Consider the following 23,796-nt stretch of genomic DNA (forward strand, 5'->3'; position numbering starts at 1 on the left):
TTATGATCTTTTTGTGATTATATAAGTTTTAATAAGGGTTTATATTCCTTAACAAGTAATAACATCAAGAACTTAAAAGAAAATTGAACATTCTAACTCGACCGAGGTATGAGATCTTGAAATTATACCATACTTATCTGTTTATGATTCCTCATATTTATGTTTAATCATAATTTCTTTGTATAGAGAATGTTTAAATTGTTGTATCACTTGGAGTTGTCTAGTAGTATACCTAAGTTTTTTTAAGAGATCAGAGTCATGATCCCTTTATTTTAATTTGTGGGGATAAAATTGGAAGTTTCATAACTGCATTGGGTTTTTAAACTGACTTATTGGGTGAAAATATTTGTGAAATGCAATATGGAAATTTTTTACTTAAGTATCAGAATAGACAAGTTGTCAACCCAGCTGTTCCTGTAGAACCAACATTTTGGGGAAGTTAGAAATTATGGTATTACTCTAGCTGAAGATTTATTTACACAACTAAAATGAGGTTGTTCAAAAATAGAAGAAACAATGCAAGGAAAAGTAGTGGGTTTGTGAAAAAAAGGAGAGGGAATAGATTTGTATTCAGGTATCTGATACAGATAGGAGATGAAATGCTATTATCTCTTCATATAAATTAATTTTAATAGGTCACAAAATCTAAAAAAAAAAAGTTGTTAAAGTACAGATTAACTATGTGGTACAGTATATTGGAGTTGGGTGTCAAGATGTAGTTTCACACTCACTTTTCTGTCCCTAGTACCAGCTGGAGCTCTGTTGGTAACTAACACTCACTTAGTGTATCTAAATTGACTTTTGATTAGGTATTAAATGTATTAAACTAGAATTCTCACAAAAGTCCTAGTTTTTATGTATTTAAAGATATTTTATTTAGAGAAGCACAAATTTTGTATAAACTTTCTATGAACTTGAACTATTTAATTTAAAAACAGTGAGTTCAAGTGATTGCAGCATCCTTGGGTTTGCCAGTTTATAGGAAGAAAACATCAGCATTGAAAAAAAGGATAAATTATTATTTTCTAAAATTAATACCTCTATATTATTTCTCTTTTTCCCCCATAACCATTATGTATTTTAAAAAAACTGAAATCTGTTCTTTTTGAAACAAGTCTCTCAACTTTTTCATATTTTAATTTTTTATTTCATGATCTGAACAATTCTAAATGCAGGCTGATTTATTTCACATGCTGTACAGGTGACGAATATTATGCGATGAGAAAAGTGGAAATCAGGGATTCAGCCAGTCTCAGGTTAGGAAGCCATGTTATTGCAAGTTTACAAGCTGAATTTCTAGTGCTTTTCTCTCCCCAACCCCCTTGCGTTTGCAAGTCAAATCCAGGAACAGTATAATTTTTACGTCTCTGCTTTAAAATCTTGGGTGTAAGACATTTAATGCCATGTGCATTGCCCTCCAAGAATCTGTCCTTAGTATTTCATTTTCCTCTAAATTTCCAAGCTGAAATTCACTCCGATTCTTTTACAAATACATTTATGTTCTTGTAGCCTGCTGGTTTGTGAAGAAACCAGTCATTAGGTAAAGAAGATTGTTGATTGAGAGCTGAAAGATTAACAGTAGCTATTAATTTTTTTGTAAAATATTTTTTTAAATATGTTAGGTAGGGTATACCTCCATGTAAAACTGTTTAGTGTATGTGGAATTGGTAAAAAAAAATTTGTCTTTTCTTGAAGAGATGAGTTCTTGGTTCTTGACCTTATTGGTAAAAAACAAAAATATATGATCTCTGGTGCTTAAAGAATTTTAGAAGTTATGTGTTTATTCATACATATACAGGTTTTACTTTAATTTCTTCTAAGAATATGTTTTAACTTCTGTTTTAGTGGAATATTGGTGAACAATACTAAGTTAGATGGACCTTTGTTACAGATTCTATTTATGAACAATGTTATTTCAAAGTAAGTAATTCTTCCTTTTCCTAAATGTACTGAATTAATGTATATATGGAACAATGTCTTCCATAAATGTCCTGTTTTCATTCATACTTATATCATCTTTATTCTTTTACTTAAAATGCTCCTGGAGTAAAATTTTTGGAGTAATGATTAAGTACCAGGATTTTGGAGTCATACAGATCTAAATTTGAATCTGGACTCCTACTTTCTACATATGTGAACCTCTCTGAAAATCAGTATCCTCTCTGGTAAACAGAGAGAAGATTAGTTTTATTATTAGTATTTTATTAGTAACTACCTCTCTGAGGTAGTTAAAAGAGCACCTGGAAGCGCCCAATAAATAGCCTCTAGTAAAAATCACACCCCCTCCACCACAAAAATATTAATGTTAGCCATTTCTCTCCCCAAGTTAGGTAACTGAGTTGTCCATCTTGGTATCGTCAAAGCTTGCCCACCTGATAATTTTTTTAATATCGAAACTAAGCCTTTGCAAGCCTTCTAGCATGCTTGAGTCTGGGGTGACTTGGTGCATTCCTGCAGTGCTTGCCAGACTGTTCTGAAATGGTTTGAAGCCTTGCTTTGTCTCTTCTTCGGAGCATGGCCATAGACATTTCAGATAGTTGCTTGCTCCCTCCCGAGTCACTCAAGTTGTTATCCTGTATACTGGCCAAAGTAAAGGAGATAAAGAGAACCATATACAGAGTCTTACCTGTGTACTGGCCATTACCTCCTTATCTCTGCAAAAGTGGAACTTAAGACTCTGAGGGTGTCAGGGGGAGCTGGCTGAATGCAGTAACAGCAGCAGCAACGTGCTAGGCACAGCTGGGCCCCAAGCATTACTCCCTCAGACTGGAATCCATATCAGAGCTCATGACAGTGTGATCTCCACACTGTTCACCTGGTGTTTCACCTGCAGAGCTCCAAGAATCTCAGAGTTAGAGGAGACCAGAAAGATCACCTAATCTGTGAGGAGTAAAATGAGTCTGAGAAATTGGGCTTGCCCAATTCCAATCTAACGAGACTTGGGTGCCTTTGGCACCTCCTGAGCAGTAAAGAGTATTTAATGAATGTGATTCTTAACCAGGAGGACTAGAGAAAGTAAATCTCAGTATTTTTTCTTATTTGCATTTTTGTTTTCTTTTTATTGTTTAAGAAAGTTTCTGTGTACATGAGAGGAGGCTGTATAAGGACTGGATACATTGATTGCCTTTGTGTTATAGAAATAGGTGGCTAGGGGCCAGAAAAGGAAACTTTTCATTGTGTAAGCCTTTTTTAATTTATCTTGAATTTTGAACCATGTACATGTATTATTTATTTGCAAATTAAGTATGAAATTTTAAAATAAAATCAATTTATTCTTTGAATAAAACCTGGTAATTAATATATGCCAGGCACTCTGCTAGGTTATCATAATCATTTAACTTGACAACAGTATGTATCATTGCCTAAGAAGAGGTTCTTGAGTGTTACAAAATCAGTGACTTGATTAACTTCTGAAAAACAAAAGAAGAAAATTTACACATGACATCTTAAATTATAATATGCATAATACTGCAACCTATTAAATGTTTTATTCTGTCTGGGTTCTGACCATTTTGTCCTCTTATGCAGGCAATATCATCAAGAAATAGAGGAATTTGTATCAAATTTAGTAAAAAGATTTGAGGAACAGCAGAAAAATGATGTGGAAAAGACTTCCTTTAATCTTTTGCCCCAGGTATTTCAAATTTAAGAGACTTTAAAATTAGTAAGTTATGCTTTGCACTGCCAATTATTAGGCCAGAGAGATCCTTTTGAAGCAAAACCAGTGTTTGTTAAGATTGTCTATTCAGCACCCATCATTGAACTGGCTTCCTTAGCTGCAGTCAGGCCAGTGCAGCTAGAGGGGTTTCTTTTGGACTGTGGCTTCTTTGCTCAGGGGAGTCATGTTCATATCTGGCTACACACAAAATTAAAACTCTTTTTCCCATTCCCTAGCTTGGGCACAAGTGTTTTTTTGGGCAGAGAATTTCAGTCCAGAAAAACAAAATCCATATTTCTGTGGTTTATATAAGATGGATTCTGTTTATGTAAAACAGGCAGTCCATCTGATGTATTTATTACAAGTATTTGCCATTTTTTTCTTCCATTTGTTTAAAAGAAAATCAGTAGCATGCTCAAAGAAATCCGAACATTTCAGTGTGAATATTAGAGCATGTGCTTAAGTAAAGAAGAATCAGAATTTGGGGCTTTTTTTAAATTAAAAAATAAGGGGTGATGAGACTGTGCCTCAATGGCAGAATTCTCACCTGCCATGTCAGGTACCCGGGTTTGATTCCCGGTGCCTGCCCATGCAAAAAAAAGAAAGAAAGAAAAATAAGGTAAGTAGAATCAAATAACCTAAAAGAAAGGTTCATTGGCTGTTCTCAGAGAATGGAGAATACAGTGTTCTGATTAATTAAATTTTTTGTCACTTCTATCCTATATAATTTTTAGAGAATTAAGAAATAGAATTCATGCAACTATAAAAAACATACTGAATATTATTTCATTTTTTATTTAAAGAACACTTCATAATTTGTAATGTCTTAAAGGCTATTATGGACATGACCAGTGCTGTGAAATTATATATATTTTTAATCTTTCTGGTTATCAAATTTCAAAAATAAAATCTGCCTTGCTAGTTTTAAGCACTGAAAGTTCCATAATTAACATTCATCAACACAAAAGTCATGGTGTATGCTAATATTTCAGATGAAGAACCTCCTTTAATTTATCCACTTGTAAAATTTCTTTAATTGATATTACTCACTTAACTTTTAAACTCACCCTAATTATGACAATGACAGATTCAAAATATTATAATCATTTGTAACATGTTTTTTCTTTGTGTTAGCCATCCAGTATTGTGCTAGAAGAGGACCAAAAAGTAGAAGAATCCTGTGCTATTAAAAATAACAAGGAAGCTTTTAGTGTAAGTTTGAACCTTTTAGTTTTGAATTATACAGATACATGTTTTCCATCATGTCAGTTGGGTGGCTTTTAAATATTACATTGTTAAAGTGTTAAAATGCCATCAAATGATCACAACATTTTTTTTGTTACAATTCTTATAAAAAACAGTGTAGACTTCAGACTCTAAATATTATAGTTTGCTTTTTTAATTACTTTGCATTGTGTCCTGTGGTCACAGTAGATGTGCTTTGGAGGACTTGGTCCTGACCTCTTTGCATTTATTTTCAAGGACATGATGATGATATAGGAAGCATGCTTGTTGGACTTAGAGATGGCATAAAGCTGAGACAAATATCTAACTAATATAACAGATGGCATAGTTGAAATTTAAAAATTTTAACAGTCTAGAATGGTGGGTGAAAAGTAAAGCTTAACATGGATGAACCTACATTTAGGCTAGCTGCCTTTCAGTATATATGCAAAATTCAGTAGTGGTGTAGTGGTGTGAAATACGACACACAATACAATATAGTGTTGTAACTTTGCAGCTTATGGTTTTTTTTTTTTAAAAAAAAAAAAAGGTAATGCCGTCTTAGATTCTGTTAAAGGAAGATTAGGTTTCATGTTTATGAAGTTTTATGCCCCATTGATAGACCATAATTTTAAAGACATACTGAGATGCTGAAAAACCATAAGCTTCATTGAAAAGAAGATCCGCTAGGGATGCAACATCTTTGCAAATATGATAAAGGCTGTTATTTGGGGTAAGGTATTATTTTAGATCATTTGGTGCCAAGGGGCAGAATCAGGACCAGTGATTGAATTGAGTACGAGGAGGCACATTTCAACTAACTTTTCAAAGGCTAAAATTTCTTACAATGAGAGATGTGAAAATGAAGTGATAGGTCTCAAAATAAATAAATAAATAAATTCCAGGTTACTTCTAAGAGTTAAATAAAGACAACCTTTAGAATACTTTAATGAAAGATTTTTGAATTTGAACTACGTGCCTTTATTTCTCCTCTGACTCCAAGGTTCTGGGATTTAAAGTGGCACAAGCCTGGAAATTGCTTTATTAATTTATTTAACAAATACTTATGAATGGCTATTTATTGAATGCTGCTTTGTGCCAGGGACTATTCTAGGTTCCAGGGACATAGCAATAGAAAAGAAAAAAAATAAAGGAGAAGTCCCTGCTCTCACTGAATTACATTCTAGTGGGGAAAGGCAATGCTTCTAAAGAAAAATAAAGCAGGATAGGGTAAGGAGTTAAGAATGTGGAATAGTAGTTAGAGAGTAGTTACTAACAGCCTCTCTGAGCCAAGACCTGTATTAATTGAGGAAGTGAGCAGTGCTGCTTTAAAGTGAAGAATATTCCACGTAGTAGGAAAGTTAGTGGAAAACCCTAAGACAGAAACAAACACATATACTGCTCACTATAGATAATACTCACGAAGATAATATTACTGTTCTCATTTTACAGATGAAGAAACAAACATAGAAAGCTAAGTAACTCACCAATAGTCACAGAATTAGTAAGTGACAGGACTAGGGTTTGAATCCATCTGACTCCAAAGTCTATGCTTTGATTTTCTGTGTTGTCTTATGGGCCATAATGAAGACTTAGAATTTTATTCTGAGTGAGATGAGAAATGACTAGAGGGCTTTAAGTAGCAATATGACATGCTATGGCATGAATTTTTGAAAGAACCAGCTTCTGTGAAAATAGTCTGTAGGTTGTTCAACGTGGACGCTGGAAACTTTTCAGAGAAGAAAATGGTGGCTAGGGCGATAGTGGTGAAGATGATAAGTGATTAAAACTTGGATGTATTTGAAAATAGAGCTGATCATATTTATTGATGATTTAGATGTAGGTTATGAGAGAACAAGAATGGTCAGAATGACTCAGGTTTTTGGCCTGAACAACTGGAAGAATGGAGTTGCCTTTTACTAGTGAGGGGAAAACTAGAAGAGGACCAGGTTTGGAGGGTGTGGGGATCCTGTTCAGTTTTAAATAGGTGACTTGATGGTGCTTATCACATATCCAGGAAAAGCTGTCAAGTTGGTAGTTGAGTGAACAAAACTGAAGTTTAGGAGGGATTGGAACTGGACATTTGGGGGTTGTATAAATTATGTATATTGCGTGGGTCTGGATGCATCACTTGGGATTGAAAGTAGAGGGGAGGACTAGGATTGAGCCCCTTTAAGGCACTCCAGAATATAGAAGATGGAGAGATGAGGATTTAGCCAAGAAGATTGTTAAAGAGTGGTCAGGAAGGCAGGAAGAGAATCAAGAGAATGGTGTCTTGGAAGCCAGGCAGGGAGAAAGATGCTTCTAGAAGGAAGAATCAGCTGTGTCAGTTGTTGCTTAGAGGTTAAGATGGAGACAGAACTTTCCATTGAATTTGGCTACATGGGGTCATTGGTGACCTCCATCATCAGACAGCTCAGTACAATGATAGACACAAAAGCTTTACTGGAGATGTTCAAGGGAGAATGGCTGTGTCAGTATTTAAAAAACAAAACAAAACAGTGTTTGGGAATTGGTTTTAAATTAAAAGACAATAAAAAGATGCAACATTTAAATGCAGTTTGTGAACCTTAATCAAATCCTAGCTCAGGAAAAAGAAAAAGGGCATTTGGGGGACAATTTGGGAAAACTAGGGCATTTTGGGGACAGTTGGGGAAAACTAAATATGTATTGGATATAGCTGATGTTAGGGAGTTATTAATTTTCTTAGGGGGGATTATGATACTGTGATTTAGAATTTCTTTATGAGAATATACATGCTAAAGTTTGCAGGGATGAAGTAAGTGTCTTGACATCTGCAATTTACTTTGAAATGATCCAGTAAAAGTATACTCACACACTTGTAATGTTTGAGGAAAGATGTGTTAACAGTTTTTCAATCTAGATGAAGGGTATACAGGTGTTCATGGTACCATTCTTTCAACTTTTCTATATGAAGTGTTTCAAAAGATACTGGGGTGGGTGGGGAGAAGAGAAAAGAGAATGGGAGTAAAGAAAATGGAAACAATACATAGGTCATTTTTCTGAGGCTCTTGCTGCAAAGGGAAGCCAAGATGGAGGGAAATGTGAAGGTCAAGATATTTATTTTGCTTGCTTTTGTTCTCTGTAGAGAGTGCAGTTCCTAGTTATGATCCAGCAGAGAGGGAAAACTTGATCTAGGAGAGAGAGGGGAGTTTAAAAATGTAACTTTTACTTACATATCAAAATCTGGCTCATTTAACTAGGGAGTTGACTATTATTTCTAATAATTTCATCCAAAAATAAATTGTTAAGACAATTAATCATAGTCTTACATTATTTAATGTCTTTTTTCTTGCTTAAATAGCGATATTTTTTGACTTGTTTTCTGCAGGTTGTAGGAAGTGTCCTGTATTTTACTAATTTTTGCCTTGATAAATTGGGGCAACCGCTACTAAATGAAAACCCTCAGCTTACCGAAGGATGGGAAATACCCAAGTATCCTACATAGTGAATGAAGATCTTTTACGCATCTTGCCATTTAAGTTCACCTTTAAAACAATTTACCAAATTTTGCAGACTATGATAACTATTCCTTAATAACATTCACTAAAGGTACCAGCAAGTCTTCAGCCAGATTGTTTCTCTAGAAGGGCAAGAAATACAAGTAAAGGCAAAAAGGTTTGTGTGGGGAGTTGTTTTGTTTTATTCTTTTTTTTTTTTTTTTACCAAAACCATAAAATCTTTTAGCTTGGAAAGTAAATATTCTTTATTGCTGGTTTATATAAAGTAAATTACAGATTAAGCTAGACTTTTAATGTGTATATAAATTTATATATACACACACACATATATATTAAACATTTTCAATATTTCGTCATCTCTTTTTTGGCATTCATTGGTTTATGCCTAATGTCTAATGTGCCTGGGTGGGTGGAAAAAGTGTAATCATTGCTGTCAATTTGATTGATGTCTTGTAACCATCTGCCCTCTTTCCATGTTACCTAAAGGAAATATGATAATCTGTTTCTCTAGATTTCTTTGTTATTAACCACTGTAAAAACCTAAAGAGGTAACAGATTCAATCAGGAGCAACAGGGTTCTTGGTTAAAAGACTTTGCACAATACTATTTGTTTAAATCAGTAATTATAGGAGGTGTAAGTGTACATATTATTGCAGATATTAGTAATCTATGATCTACTTGTTCTCTCATCTCCCTGATACACTTTGCTGTCACATAGATTTGCATTGATTTGTTTTTTATTTTCACTTACTTTATGAAAATCTTTGTTTTTTGACTGAATAGGCCAAAGCCTCACTGTTTCAATTGTGGTTCTGAAGAACATCAAATGAAAGATTGCCCAATGGTAAATTTTTTTCATATAAAAAAATGTCTTTGCACCTGAGTCTTGTAATGTTTTCAACACATTTATGGAATTGTATGATGTGTAGAAATTTTCTGTGTTACTTTCCTGTTGTCCTTTTGTTTGAAATTTTTTCAAAATTTTAAGAAATCAAGTTTTTAGGGTTTTTTAGAAAGTAACATGTCACAGGTACACAGGTGGTTAAATGGTAGAATGCTCGACTTCCATGTGGGAGACCCAGTTTCAATTCCCAGATCTTATACTCCCAAAAATAAAATAACTTACTATAGTACCATGTATATCTGAGATATGTTAGACATTGTGAGGGTTCATTTTCGGCAGCTTATTCTAAAGACTTGACTTTATGTTATGATACAGAGGTAATAAATTAAAGTGACTGCTTCTCTTCCTTGCTCTTTTGTCTAAAACATCTACCCTCTTTTGCACCCTTATACATTAAAACTGAGATAATGTATTTGCTTAACCAAAGAAAATGTACTTATTCTTATTTAATTTCTGAAATGTTTCTAAACTGCTCACTACCATTCTTTTCAAACATTGTGATTTAGCCACGCAATGCTGCTCGAATAAGTGAAAAAAGGAAAGAGTATATGGATGCCTGTGGTGAGGCAAACAATCAGAGTTTTCAGCAGCGATACCATGCAGAAGAAGTAGAAGAAAGGTTTGGAAGATTCAAGCCAGGAGTTATTAGGTACCTCTGTCATTTTACCATCAAAGTATCATTTTTTCTCTTCAGTTTGCAAGACCCTAAGTAATATAAATCTATATTAGACAGGGTTTTCTGGAGAAACAGAACCAACAGGATACGTGTACATGTGTGTGTATATGAGAGATTTGTTTCAAGAAGTTGGCTTATCTGACTGTGGTGGCTGACAAGTCAAAACTCTGAAGGGCAAGTCACAGGCTAGAAGCGCTGATAAAGATGATGTGAAATTCTTAGTCCAAATTCCCCAATAATGCTGACTGACTGGAAATTCAGGCAAGAGCCAATGCTGAAATGGAGAGAGAAATTCTTCTGACCTCTGTAACCCTCAGTTCTGACTTTAAAGACCTCCAACTGATTGGTTGACGAGACTCCCCATGTTGCTGAAAAGAATCTCCTTTAGAGATTATAGATGCAATCAAGGGATTATAGATGCAATCAACTGATTAAAGATAAATATCCCATCTACAAAATACCCTCACAGTAGCAAGCAAGCCAGGGCTTGACCAAACAACTGGACACCGTAACCTAGCCACGTGGACACATGAAATTAAACATCATAACATCGATTCATTTAAAACATTTCTTGAAATTTTAACTGTATTTATTTAGCACTTTGTCACTATATGATGTAATATAAGACAGAAATGTTTTAAAATACCAGAATGGTTTATGTTCAAACAAGAACAGTGTTTTTCTTCCTTCCTCTTTTATTTTACTTAGTGAGGAACTTCAAGACGCACTTGGTGTGACCGACAAGAGTCTGCCGCCTTTTATATATCGAATGCGCCAGCTAGGATATCCACCAGGTTGGCTCAAAGAGGCTGAATTGGAGAATTCAGGGCTTGCACTCTACGATGGAAAAGGTATAGTATGTCTAGTGTGTTAGGTTAGATGAGTCCACTTGTGTTAACCCTTTTTTTTTTTTTTAATTGAAGAATCACTTAAAATGTGATGGGAATGCCTGGCTTGCTTAATGTGTGCTGAGTTAGCTAAAAATGAGTCACAATGATTTTTTTTTTTTATTAATTAAAAAAAGAATTAACAAAACAATTAGAAATCATTCCAATCTACATGTACAATCAGTAATTCTTAATAACATCACATAGTTGCATATTCATCATTTCTTAGTACATTTGCATCGATTTAGAAAAAGAAATAAACACAATGATTTTTTGTGTGTGTTTCAAGAAAGTAACTAAAACTTTGAATTATTGGATGGTTTTCTGGATTTACTCAGTGACTGTGTAGGCCGAAGTAAGACACTCCAGCTTGTCCTTATTAGTTCTTGACTTTTTCAATAGTGGTAACAGATATATTTGTTGATGCCGGGAAAACCTATAAAATTTAGAATATATAAACCCTGTATTCTAGAATTCCTTTCCCAGGTAATCTACCCTAGAAAAATAGTCACACATATGCACAAGGAAATATATGCAAGAATATTTCTGTATCATTGAGTGTGATAGTAAAAAGTGAAAAACAATTTACCTGCCCTACAGGGTAATGGCTAAATACCTTACAGAGTACTGGTAGATCTGGGCTGTAGAATCCCTGCAGTATTTAGAAAGAATGGGGCAAATCTGTATGCTCTGACATGGCAAAATCTCTGAAATACTGAGTGAGAAGCACAAGTTTCTGAACAGCTTACATATTAAGATGCCATTTGTCTTTAAGAAAAGAAAGAAACCTACATGTATAAAACAATTATCTATGTTTTCTCTGAGCACTTAGGTATGTAAAAAGTATATTTAAAAGGTCTGAACTGATATACAGCAAATTCAGTAATGGTTATCTCTGGGAAGGAAAAGTGAATTAGGCTAAGGACTTAGGTTTTACAGATGAAAATGTTCATGTATTTCTTTGGTTAATTAAAAATAAGAATGCAATAAAAAAAATTTCAGCAACACTTCGCCTCCCACTCCCCAAAAAAATAGTGCCAAAGAGATATTTGGCATAGTCCCCTTCGTATGTCCCAAAGTCTTGTTAACATTTGAATTTTCAGTGATCTTATCAGTTTCTGTTGTTTTTTCCCCTATTTTTTAGTTATTGTTTATCTGTTTGAATAGGGAGTCTTTAGTCAAAAGATTGTGAATTAATAGAATGATAGTCTCTTAAATTCATCTCTTTTTAATTTATTTATTAGAGCAGTTGTAAGTTTACAGAAAAATCCTACAGAGTAGAGAGTTCCTATATACCCTCCTCACACATGCAGTTTTCCTTATTAACATTTTGCATTAAGTGTGGTACTATGTTAGTTAATAAAACATTATTATAGTTATATTTTTAGCTATAGTCCATAGTTTACATTAAGGTTCATTCTTTATGTGGTACTTTTATTCTGGAAACATACATACAACCTATTAAATCCTATTTAATCTATACGTTTTGTTTTTTAAACGAAAGTGATTTTTTGTCCTGAAGAGTTTTCACGATGTTGCCAGTGCATCTCCATGGTGCTATTTAACATGTTCCTCTGACCCTGTATTTATTTCCTATTAATTGTGATGTTATCAGTCATTGGTGATCATTGCCTATATCCGTTAATTAATGATGGGTTGCAAAATGGTTAGCTTTCCATTCTTTCATGAATTCTCTATTTATTAGGTAAAATTCTTATATAGAGAGAAACTTCCCATCATAGACATTGTAGGACAGGAAGGATAAATGTTTGACTTACTTAGTAGTTTTTTTTTTTACACGGCAGGCACCGGGAATCGAATCCGGGTCCTCTGGCATGGCAGGCAAGCATCCTTGCCTGCTGAGCCACCGTGGCCCGCCCACTTAGTAGTTTTTAAAATTGTAAAGTGGCTCCTAATTTTCCTTCAAAGACTACTTTTATCTGTAAAGTGGTTTTAGTCAGAAAAACACTATCTGAAAGAAAAAAGCAAACTCTCTGGCACATAGTAGCACTATATAAATGTTTATTAAATAAAATAAAAGCATTTGGATAGAACCTTAGGCAAATCATGAAGTCCTTGCATAATAGACTTTTGAGCAACCAATAGATGAACCAAAGTTTCCAGAACTTTATTTATTTTTATGAGAAAAAGGTCTTGTTTAAGAATTCTAGTCAAATGGGCCAGAAAAATTGTAATTAAAGCAATTCTCAGAGTAATTCCATTGCCACTAATAAAAGTATTTTCCAGGTTTACTTTTTTTTTTTTTTTCCCCTCCACATGGACAGGCACTGGGAAACTAACCAGGGTCCCTGGCATGGCAGGTGAGAACTCTACCACTGAGCCACCATTGCCCGCCCTCCAGGTCTACTTTTGATCTGGGTAGGGATATATATTGGCATCTAGCAAATATTAATATGTTTGATGGTCTGTAATAGATGATGCTAATGGAGAAACAGAAGCTGGAGAAGTACAGAAGAATAGAAGTGTCACTTATGATCTCTCAAAATTGGTAAACTATCCAGGATTTAATATATCTACTCCCAGAGGAATTCCAGATGTAAGTATATTGTTTTCATTCTTGGATATGAAATTAGGATGTTAAAGGTTGTTGAAAATATTTGCTTATATAGCAGTTACTATTACATGAAGAAGTACACTTTTTACTTATGTGTTTAATTTTTAATTTCCTTTCTATTGACTAGAATCTTAAGTGAAATATTGTATTCATCAAAAAACATTTTTCTGATTTTATGTACTAAGAAAAGGAGCTGAAATGGAGTGGTTAGATTTAACTTCCTAATTTTGTTATGTTAGCTTTTCAAAGTTTTTAAAAAATGTGTGAACTTTTAAATGTATAGTTCTAAAATATAAATAGGGATAGTTAATATTTCAAGGTCTCGGATGATTCTAAGATGTTAACAGTAGGGGAAACCTGGTACTGGAACTATCTGTAGTATTTTTTTAATTTTTCTATAAGTTTAAAACCTAGATTCTAAAATAAGATTTTTTTAAATTTAGGATGGTTTTAAGGTGATATTATGAACTTTACAAAATTACTTAGGAAGTAAATGCAATATACAGTAACTCTTTATTCTTTCTTCCTTTATCCCGTCAAAGTAATAGTTCCCATTCTATAAAAGGATGACTTATTCTTTTCTGATATTCATCTTATGTCTCAAGATTTAATAATTAACTATTGTTTTTGTTTTTTAAATAAATTCATTCTTGGTATTCTTAGGAACTGGGCAGTAGGGCAGAGATGCAAGATTTGGACTTAGAGTGAAAGAGACACAAGTGATAAACTTACACAACCCATTGTGTTGTTAGGGTTACGTTGCATGATACAAACTGTCCGTGTTTCTCAAAGTGACTCCAAATACCAGCATCAAAATACCCAAATATATGCCTGTTTTTTACCTTCTCTTTTCATCATTAGGAATGGAGGATATTTGGTTCCATACCAATGCAGGCATGTCAGCAGAAGGATGTATTTGCCAGTTACCTTACTTCTAACTTCCAAGCGGTAAATAGATTTTCAGGGTGTGGTTTATAAAATTTTTTTGCATATATCTGAGATTTCGTAAGTCATTATCTGATATTTTGTAACTCGTTAGTATCTTACTGCCTTTTCTTATTCTGTATATAGTATTTTTTATTATCTGAAAGAATGCAAAGGAAAAGGTAGCTAACTTCACCAGTTAACTAGACTTAGCTCCAGATTGGTTTTCTACACCATATTTAAGTGAAGGGATAGAGTTTAATCCTCTGTTTTCCCCATCTAATATTTGTCTCCTTTGGTTACTATGTTAGCCAAGTATGAGGTCTGGCAGTAAGAGGTCTTCATCTCACTCAAGCCCTTGCAGTCCAAAGAAGCAGAAGAAGGAAGGCAGCACAGCAGCATCACCTGCTGACATGGAGCTAGACTCAGGTAGGTTTCATCCTTGAGGTCTGGATTTGCTCGAGGAGGTAGGATGAATTTTCATGCTCTTGGGTTCCATTAGCACGTGAGGGGAACACTGACTATACAGTAAATCTTTTATTTATTTTTGGGAGATCAGAACATTGCTGTTATTACTGATAGAAGCTGAGTTGGAAGGATCTAGGTTGGTTGTGAGACCCAAATGGACCAGCTAACTGAATTCCTGAATTGGGCAGACCTGTCCACTGAGTCCCAGCAGTTTTAGGGTGGCACTGGCTTCCAGGATGGGGCCAGCGATCTGGTGGAGCAGTAGAAAGTGTGTACCCTTTCAGCAGCTTGGTCCCAAGAGGAAGAAAGTCAGGCTGAGTCAGGCTTTCCCAGTTATTCTTCCCAGTTGTATTAATCCAATAAGTTATTCCTCCTTTCCAAGAAAAAGACACCATGAGGAGAAGCTCTCTGCTTGGAAACCTAAATGCTATAGAGGCCTTGTCCTCTGACACTTCTTTAGCTTTTTGTTCTCTTAACCCTCTGAGCTTAACCATGGGACTTGTGGTCACCTTTATTGTGATGGTCTTTTTTAGTACATCAGTAGTGTATCGGGACAATCCTGTCCCCAGCTACCCACTAACCATTGCTCCTTTGGGACTACTAATGGGCAGTTTAGGTTTTACCCACAGAAGACTCTGAAATGGGTCAAACTTTGTGTTAATAAATCCAAGGCCACCAAATCCAAGCCTGAAATTTCACTGCTTATTTTATTTCCCTCCTAAGTCATGCCCAGATTCTTTGGTCCTACATAGCATGACTAAGGTACTGAATGAGATTAAACAGCAATGTTAAAATTCATTAAGATATTCTTATAATAAAATGGTAATAATGTAAGTTGCCTCAAATTTGGATGTGGACCCACTCCCATATTCAGATTTCCAGGGAGAATTGAAAGATCAGACATTAAATTCCCTTAAAGTCCAAAGAAACTAAAGTAAAATTATTTTGCACGGTAGTGTTGTTGTCCAAAATTAAAGTTCCCAAATGATCTTCCCAAATTTTTTACTCTGTTAAGTCTTAGCCACAGGGGTTCTTAATGCTCGGGTAGAGTTCACAATGTGGGCTTTTAGCACCTGTACTCTAACTTCAATATTGGGTCTCACTTTTCTTTCTTTAATATTTTTATTGACAAATCACACCCATACATTCCATACATGGTGTATAATCTGTGGCTCACAGTATCATCACCTGGTTGTGTATTCATCACCATGATCATTTTTTAGAACATTTGCATCACTCCAGAAAAAGAAATAAAAAGAAAAAACTCATATATCCCATATCCTTTACCCCTCCCTCTCATTGACCACTAGCTTATCTTGGAAATTCTGTTTCTTCTCGGGAATTCTATCCCACATTTCCAGGGAGTCATGTCCCACGTAGAGGGGAGGGCAATGAGCTCTCCTGCTGAGTTGGCGTGGAGAGAGAGGCCACATCAGAGCAACAGAAGAGGTTGTCTGGGGGTGATTCTTAGGCCTGATTTTAACTAGGCTTAGCCAATCCTTGCAGGAATAAGTTTCATAGGGGTGAACCCCAAGATAGCGGGCTCTGCCCATTGATTTGGTTGCCCCACTGCTTGCAGGAATATCAGAAATTCTCCACATGGGGAAGCTGAATATTTCCTCCTTCCTCCCCTGTCCCCCAAGGGGACTTTGCAAATGCCTCTTTATTCACTGCCCAGATTTGAAGTCCCACTTTTAATAAGGCTGAAGAGTTAATAGGAAACAGAATTATCATAGCCCTTGCCACATGCCAGTGAAAGTTTGAAACAAGCAAGTCCCCAAAACCCGAAATTAATTGTCCCTGACAAAATTATGTTCCTAGAGCCAAGCATATCTTGGTTTTATCAAAAACCATAGCAGAGAATCAGTGTTTTCTGACTGAGGGCTAAACTCTTGGTTTCAGTAGCTTCAGAATGCTAATTAGTTGGTACCAATTGTCTGAATCCATTACTTGTGAACTTAAATTCAGTTGGAGGAAATCTAGTAAGATGTTAATTGTTCTTTTGTATTAAAATATCTATAGGAAAAAGCCACCTATGCTGGTTGTTTTAAATCATATGAGACTGTTGGTGTATCTCAAAGTCTGAACATTTGCAATGGTGTTGCCCTTGTCACTGGTCCACACTCGTAAGTGCAGACATTTTCCACCCTGCACACGTTAGCTTAGTTCAAGGTCCTGAGGCCAGTGGCCTCCCCATCTCCAGTGCATCCTTGTGTTTTTACTTCTCATTGTCAAATGTGTTGAGGTCTCTAAGGGGTTAATAGCACCCCACTTTCCCAACTATTCTGAAAAGCTTTAACAGTCATACAACAAGTACAGATTAAACTATCAAGGCCAAGTTTTAAAACTGCTTAGTGAAAGCCACGTGGACCTGCTAACTGAATTTGGCTGGCTTATTAACACCCAGGCAAGGTAGTGCTAAATCAAGCAGGCACTTCCCACCCCAATTACCACCTCAACCTCCCACCCAGCTTTTTCCTGTTTTGCAGGGGCAAAACACCTTAATGAGTAGTTACGTGAGTGGACAGCATCCTTCCAAAAGGAAGAAGAAATATTAGATGATTTAAAACTCCTTGAGTGGCTAATTTTCATTTCTGTGTGGAAAATTTTATTAGTAAAGCAATTAATGGATGAGTTATAAATGAAATGAATTTCATGTCACAAACCTGTGGGTATAGTGTTACGGTTTGGAATTACAGATTATAGCTAACTGAATGTCTGTTTTTTCTTTTTTAACTTTTTAGTTTGAAAGAATTTTAAACTTACAGAACAGTTGCGAAAACAATACAGGGTGGGCCATGGTGGCTCAGCAGGCAGAGTTCTCGCTTGGGTTCACTTCCCTGTGTCTGCCCATGTTAAAAAAAAAATACAAATACAATACAGAGAACTCTAACAAACCCCTACCCAGATCCCAGATTTACCAACTTTTAAGATTTTACAACTTTTGTTATATAATTCTATTTTCTAAACATTTGAGAGTAGGTTGCATGCATCATGCTCCTTTTGAACACTTAACATTTCCATATATGTTTTCTGAGAATAAGGATATTCATGTATGTAACCATATTAAGTACAGTTGGGCAAGTTCAAGAAACTGTCCCAGTAATGTCCATTTGGGTACTTTCTCCTGTTATTAGATTGCTGAATGTCTTTTTCCTTTTTATTTTAATATTCTTATGTTGATAGTGTTTCTTTTGACATTTTGTGCAAATGAAATTTGATTTAAATTTAAACTGGTTATGATTTATAATTGAAAGTGTAATATACAAATATTGTAAAAAAAATAGTAATAATAATTGATTAGACCTGTGTTCCCTTCTCTCATGTCAGCTTTCTCCTCTTCCCCCTTTTATGTGCTTCTCAAAGTAGTTAATAGAACCTAGACTTTGAAATGCCATTCACCTTCACCTCCATCTACCCTTCATCTCTGCCCCATTTTCTAGCCAGTTACTAAATCTCTTGCCAGCTTGCTTCTCTTTCCCCTTTTATGTGCTCCTCGTGGTAATTAATAGAACCTAGACTTTGAAATTCCATTCACTTTCACCTCCATCCACCCTTCATCTGTCCGCTTTTGTAGCCAGTTAGCACTAAATATTAAGAGTGTCTTAATCATTGCCCATTAGTTAGAGCCTCTCTCTCTTGCCTGATTGTTCTTGGTGCCCTTAGAAACTTGTTTTTGCTTCCTTCCTTTCCCTTCTCTTATCCTGTCTTTTGCTTTTCTGAGGGAGTCAACCCTATGACTGTTAATCTCCTTACAAACCCTATTGCCAGTAAGTGACATTCAGATTTCAAGATTTTGTGTTATTCAGAGGGTTTTCCAAATTTGTAAAACATACCACATTTCAGACCACTGTATTAGACCCTGAAGATAGAAAGAGTAATAAGACACAATTTCTGCCCTTATTTAGCCAACTCTCTGTCACTACTTTAATTTGTATAAGCATTTTAATATAATGTGGCCAATATCAATTCAAATGGATCAATAGTGTTGTAGCCTGCTGCCACAGAGGTGTTTACAAGATATAATCGTGGCCTGGAGAAAAAAACTGAGCAGCCTGCTTGGCAACTTTGGGTTGCATCTTGAAGGATAAATTCAGGGGTATCCCAGGTAAATGAAGAGAATTAGGACAGTTGAGACCGTGGAAAATGCAAATGCAGAAGCATGAAAAATCACAGCCCATTGGACAAACATGACAGCTGGAATTGAAACCAGGCAATAAGAGATAGCATGGTGGAGGCAGAGAAGTTCTTGTAGGGCATGGAGGAGGTGATGGGAAGGCATTTAATTGAGATAGGAAGGGTAATTGGGTCAGATTTGTGTTTTAGAAGGATTAATCTAGCCACAGGTTGGAAGGTAGTTGTAAGGAAGATGAATCCAGAGTCAGGGACTACTATTAATATTCCTGGCAAACAGGAATACACTTTAAATAAGGTACTGGCATTGGCTGTGTCCAGGAAAGGGTGAGCCCAGGAGAGCCAAGGACCTGGATGTGGGCAGGAGGGAAAGTAAGGAATCTTATTAGTTACTAGCCCATTTCACTTTTGGAAGACTTCAACCAGATACCACTGATGATGCGTTAATCAAAATCGCAAGTACAATAAGAATCTCGATTTTAAGACATACTACTTTGTTTTGGACAGTTTGGATATGTTATGTCTGTGGAACATATGGAAGACAATGACCTGTGAACGGCTAGATGTCAGAACTCACAGTTCAGGTGAACAGTCTAGACCAGAGATAAAGAACTGGGTAATAGCCCAAGGTGTATTGCTGCTATGTCCCCTCAAATGTGTCTCTTTCCGCCTTCCACTCACTCAGTCATCTAGCCAACCTGTGTTTCCAGCCACATTTCCTGCTATATTCTTCCATAAAGTCCGCTCTGAGGGACAGCAAACTACCTAGAAATCCTTCTGTGCATTTCTATCCTGTTGTTCATATTTCCTCAGTCTAAACCATCATAGACAGCATGGGAATAGGTTTTTTCCAAGGAATAGTTCGAAGTTCCTCATGCACGAGATTCTGTCATCTCTCTCTGCAGATGTTCTTTTTATGTGGTGAGAGTCATAATGTCTGAATGTCCAGAGTTTTCCCCTTTTCAAGCCAGTTATTTATGACCATTGAATCTCTGGATACAATTTAGTTCAAATAGTAAATGTTAATGTAACCAAATGTTATCACAACCATTAAAATCCCTCTTAACTTTCTTGCTTTAGACATGGAGTTACCACATGGTTCTCAGAGCAGTGAAGCTTTTCAATTCCAGCCACCATTGCCTCCTGGCACTCCTCCCCCACTACCGCAAGGAACTCCCCCACCCACATTCGTGCCTCCTCTCCCCAAGGGCACCCCACCATTGACTCCCAGCGACTCACCCCATACCAGGACAGCCTCTGCAGCCATGGATGAGGATGCACTGACTCTGGAAGAACTTGAAGAGCAGCAGAGACGGATCTGGGCAGCTCTTGAGCAGGCTGAGAGTATAAACAGTGATTCTGATATTCCTGTCGACACACCTTTAACTGGAAATTCTTTGGCCTCTTCACCTTGTCCAAATGAACTAGACCTTCCCGTTCCAGAGGGAAAACCGTCTGAAAAGCAGGTGCCAGATGTGTCCGAGGTACCAGACACTTGTACAAACAACTCTGAAGTTGAGCATTCCCCAGCAAGTCCAGATTCTGAGGCCATGTTGCTTTGTCAGAAGGAAAAGGAAGAGTCTGCTGAGGTAGACCCTAACGACGCTTCCCTTGACAATGGCAACGTGGCATCAAACTGGGACATTAGTAATGGAAGCATCCAGAAGGTGCTTGAGATAGACACCAGTCCCTCCACAGCCACTAAAATCCATAGTCCTGTGCCTGACATGAGCAAATTTGCAGCAGGAATAACCCCATTTGAATTTGAGAATATGGCAGAATCTACTGGGATGTATCTCAGGATAAGAAACTTGTTAAAGAACTCACCCCGAAACCAGCAGAAAAACAAAAAGGCCTCTGAATAACTGCTTGACATAGCACAAAGAGCTATTTAATTATCAATAACTTTTTGTTCTGTTAATTAGTGCTAAGTGGACAGATATGGTTGTTTACCTGTTTGTTCCTTCCATGTTTAAAAATCTCTTCAAGGCTTAATTGTGGTCAACAAAGTCAAGCCTATTTTTAAAAAGTGGAAAGACTGGGCTCAAAAGTTTACTATATTTTATCCTCACTGACACAAACTTGGGGGGGTGTAATATAAGTATGAACTGGTTTAAAGATAGTTTAAGGTTTAAACTATTTTTGGATTGTGAGTTTCTGTCAGAGTGATGGTTTTTATCTGTCTTTTGTACATTGTTTTCCCTTTCTACATTTTGCTAATTACCTTGTATATAAGTTTAATATATCACTTTTTAAGAAAAGATTCTAATCATTTTAAATTCATATTTCAACTCTGACAACCAAATGAGAAAAATCAGGGATGAGCAACTTTATCCCATTTGGGATATTTTTGTAAGTGATTTACATGCATCAGTTTTAATAACACTTTTACTTTTTTGTAACTTCATTCTTCATAAAAGCTTGCTATAGAGGTATGTTCATCTTTCTGTACAGAAGTTTAATAAATTAGTTTTCATATTCATAATCTAAGACTTTGAATACAAAAAAGTAATTCGTGATCAAATTAGTATATTCAACCTTAAAAGTTAAGAAGTAAATTATGTGGTTGCAAAAATCAGTGTGGTAGCAAAGGAAATATAAGATATTTTAAGTTTGGTTTTTTTCCAGTGAATTTCAGCCTCAGATATAAAAACAGCAGATTTCTTTCAAGTAATCATTTGGAAAAAAATGAACAGAGGCAAGTTAGCTTTAGTACAAAAGTATTTGCTAGGCTTGAATCCTACAATGATTAATAGTTAAAAAGCAATCAATAAATTGCTTTTAATTGTCAGATATATAAAGTGGAACTGCAACTCTGGTTTCTGTCTCTAGTTGGAAAGTCATTACGTCTTAGTCAAGTCCATGAAAATAAACTTTTAGATGATCTTGGATTATTCTTCTGGAATAGTGTTTCCATGCTCTCAAGCCAGCAGAGGGAGCAAAATATAACAATTGTGGATTTAGTTCTCATTTGGAAAATTTGAGTAACTGAACTTAGTGATGTATAAACAAAATAGAGAAGGAAAAGATTCTGAAAAGAGTGTGTTTATTTTCAAGGACCTCATAGTCTGTGATAGAAATAGAATGTTAAATACTTTGGGCTCTTTTCTCTGATGAAAGTAATCCTATGTGTTTGTTTACATAATACTTTTGATACATTGTCCTTACTCAACATTTCTCTCAGATATGTATATTATCACCACCTTATGGAGGTAATGTAAGAAAACAGAGTCTTAGAGAGGTTGAAGGGACTTGTCAACATTCAAGAAGTTGTTACTGAGAGATAACTTACAGCTAAAGACTTGACAATACCCAAAATCATAGAAGCAGTTGTTTAAATGCCCCTTTAAGTATCACATGAGTAGAGTCTTCTTTGGACACCATAGATCTCTAATGGTTATTAGAGAAATGATACTTTTGTGCATAACCTTACTTATACAATCATATTAAATAGGTATTGCTAACTTGATTTCTTTAAAGGAAATCTTCAAGACACACAACTGGTGTGTAACAGTGAACCTAAATCTACATCTCTCTGACCCCAAATTCATGCTTTCAATATTTGTCCTGCCTCCCTGTTAAAAGCACTGGTTTCTCAAAATATTGGCTCCCATTTCTTCATTTGTTCAATTATTTATGAGGGGGCACTTAATTTAAAACGTTGTTCAAAGGACTTGGGGGCATTAAAAGAAGTAAATGATAGAATTCCTCCTTCAAGGAACTTATACACGAGTATGAGAATGAGAGAAATAGATGGTACCCTCTCAATTATAAGTAGATTAAGTGACCACGTGAAGAGGGTAGTAGGTACTTGGCCGTTTTGAAGTGATAGGAGAATCACCTAGTGATGAAGTGGCTTCCAATTCACCAAACCAGTAGTTTTTAGTATTTATTTAGAGGGGATTTGAAGATGTCTAGAAAGAGATAAGTCTTTTCTGAGCTCAGCCTGGAAGGATAGATAGGAGAATTTCCATGGACAAAATGAGCATTGAAATAAAACAGAAGGAACACTCAAGAAATGGACATTAGTAGACAAAAGACCTTTAAAAGGGCTCTTTATTCATTGATATAAGAACTCTTGATTGCTTTAATATTGAATATGCATTTTATTAGGCTACAGTGAACTGTTAAAAGTCTTTAAATGGAGGGTGACCTGATCTGAGAGGTATCTTGGGAAGATAGAGAAATCCTAAAGCAGAATTCATAATGAATGGAACACAGAAGACAGTTTATACAAGGGAGCCCAGAAAAGTGGGAAGTAGTTCCCTTGGAAGAGATGTCCCATTTTAAAATGTAGTCTGTTGTAGTATTTGAGTCTTATGGAGAGAGCCTTGGGTGGGGCAACAAGTTATTGTTTGGGCTTGTCTGTATTGTAACCGGTCTCTAGGTGTGGATAGGTGAGATCATAACCTAACACCTGTACTTCAAGATGGACTGGGTACAGGGGTGGATACCTGGTCCTAATCTTTGCCTTGAGTTAAAAGGAATATGAATTGTAATACAAATTGCTAAAACAAGAACACCTTTTCTTCTCTCTGAGCAGGTAAGTGGAAAGAGGGTGCTGCTCTTATAGAAATACCAAATTACCTATTTTTGTTCTTTTTTTAAAAGGTTTTGTTTCCTTAAGTGGTAAAAAAAACGTCTACTGTCTACCAGCAAGAGGTTTCCTCCTAGTTGATTTTAATCAAGTTCGCTGCTAGAATAATGTCCTTCTCTCATTTGCTTCATAGATTAGCATTAGTAGCAAAACCAACAGGGTGTCGTAACACTTGAGTATATACGTTGCTTGGAAAACATGACTCAGTTCTGTTCCCAGGAACCCAATATGCCATCATATAACCTAAGTGTTTTTCTTTGTGATTTA

The 23,796-nt window shown here is 35.8% G+C and overlaps 2 protein-coding genes and 1 non-coding gene across 5 annotated transcripts in view; 2 read left to right on the forward strand and 1 right to left on the reverse strand.

Annotated features, from left to right (window-relative positions):
• Positions 1 to 23,796, reverse strand: part of KNTC1 (kinetochore associated 1) — a 172,055-nt gene that overhangs the window by 98,430 nt on the left and 49,829 nt on the right. The gene's annotated exons all lie outside the window — the stretch shown is intronic.
• The window catches only part of ZCCHC8 (zinc finger CCHC-type containing 8), a 91,819-nt gene that overhangs the window by 1,769 nt on the left and 66,254 nt on the right, over positions 1 to 23,796 (forward strand). The window contains exons 2-14 of one of the 2 annotated variants that reach the window (XM_077159729.1): positions 64 to 106; positions 1,846 to 1,920; positions 3,529 to 3,634; positions 4,793 to 4,870; positions 8,235 to 8,338; positions 8,456 to 8,521; positions 9,148 to 9,208; positions 9,775 to 9,917; positions 10,653 to 10,795; positions 13,267 to 13,388; positions 14,268 to 14,354; positions 14,642 to 14,759; positions 20,013 to 23,475. In XM_077159729.1, coding sequence (XP_077015844.1) covers positions 64 to 106; positions 1,846 to 1,920; positions 3,529 to 3,634; positions 4,793 to 4,870; positions 8,235 to 8,338; positions 8,456 to 8,521; positions 9,148 to 9,208; positions 9,775 to 9,917; positions 10,653 to 10,795; positions 13,267 to 13,388; positions 14,268 to 14,354; positions 14,642 to 14,759; positions 20,013 to 20,797 — 1,931 coding nt within the window. In that variant the 3' untranslated portion in view covers positions 20,798 to 23,475. Of the gene's footprint in view, positions 1 to 63; positions 107 to 1,845; positions 1,921 to 3,528; positions 3,635 to 4,792; positions 4,871 to 8,234; positions 8,339 to 8,455; positions 8,522 to 9,147; positions 9,209 to 9,774; positions 9,918 to 10,652; positions 10,796 to 13,266; positions 13,389 to 14,267; positions 14,355 to 14,641; positions 14,760 to 20,012; positions 23,476 to 23,796 lie in introns of those variants that run through there. The other variant, XM_077159730.1, reaches the window with a different exon arrangement.
• Positions 2,405 to 2,539, forward strand: LOC143685444 (small nucleolar RNA SNORA9). Its single transcript, XR_013176668.1, has one exon. It is a non-coding gene; the product is annotated as a small nucleolar RNA SNORA9 (small nucleolar RNA).

The sequence above is a fragment of the Tamandua tetradactyla genome, chromosome 5 (genome assembly GCF_023851605.1).
Source record: "Tamandua tetradactyla isolate mTamTet1 chromosome 5, mTamTet1.pri, whole genome shotgun sequence".
Taxonomy (NCBI): domain Eukaryota; kingdom Metazoa; phylum Chordata; class Mammalia; order Pilosa; family Myrmecophagidae; genus Tamandua; species Tamandua tetradactyla.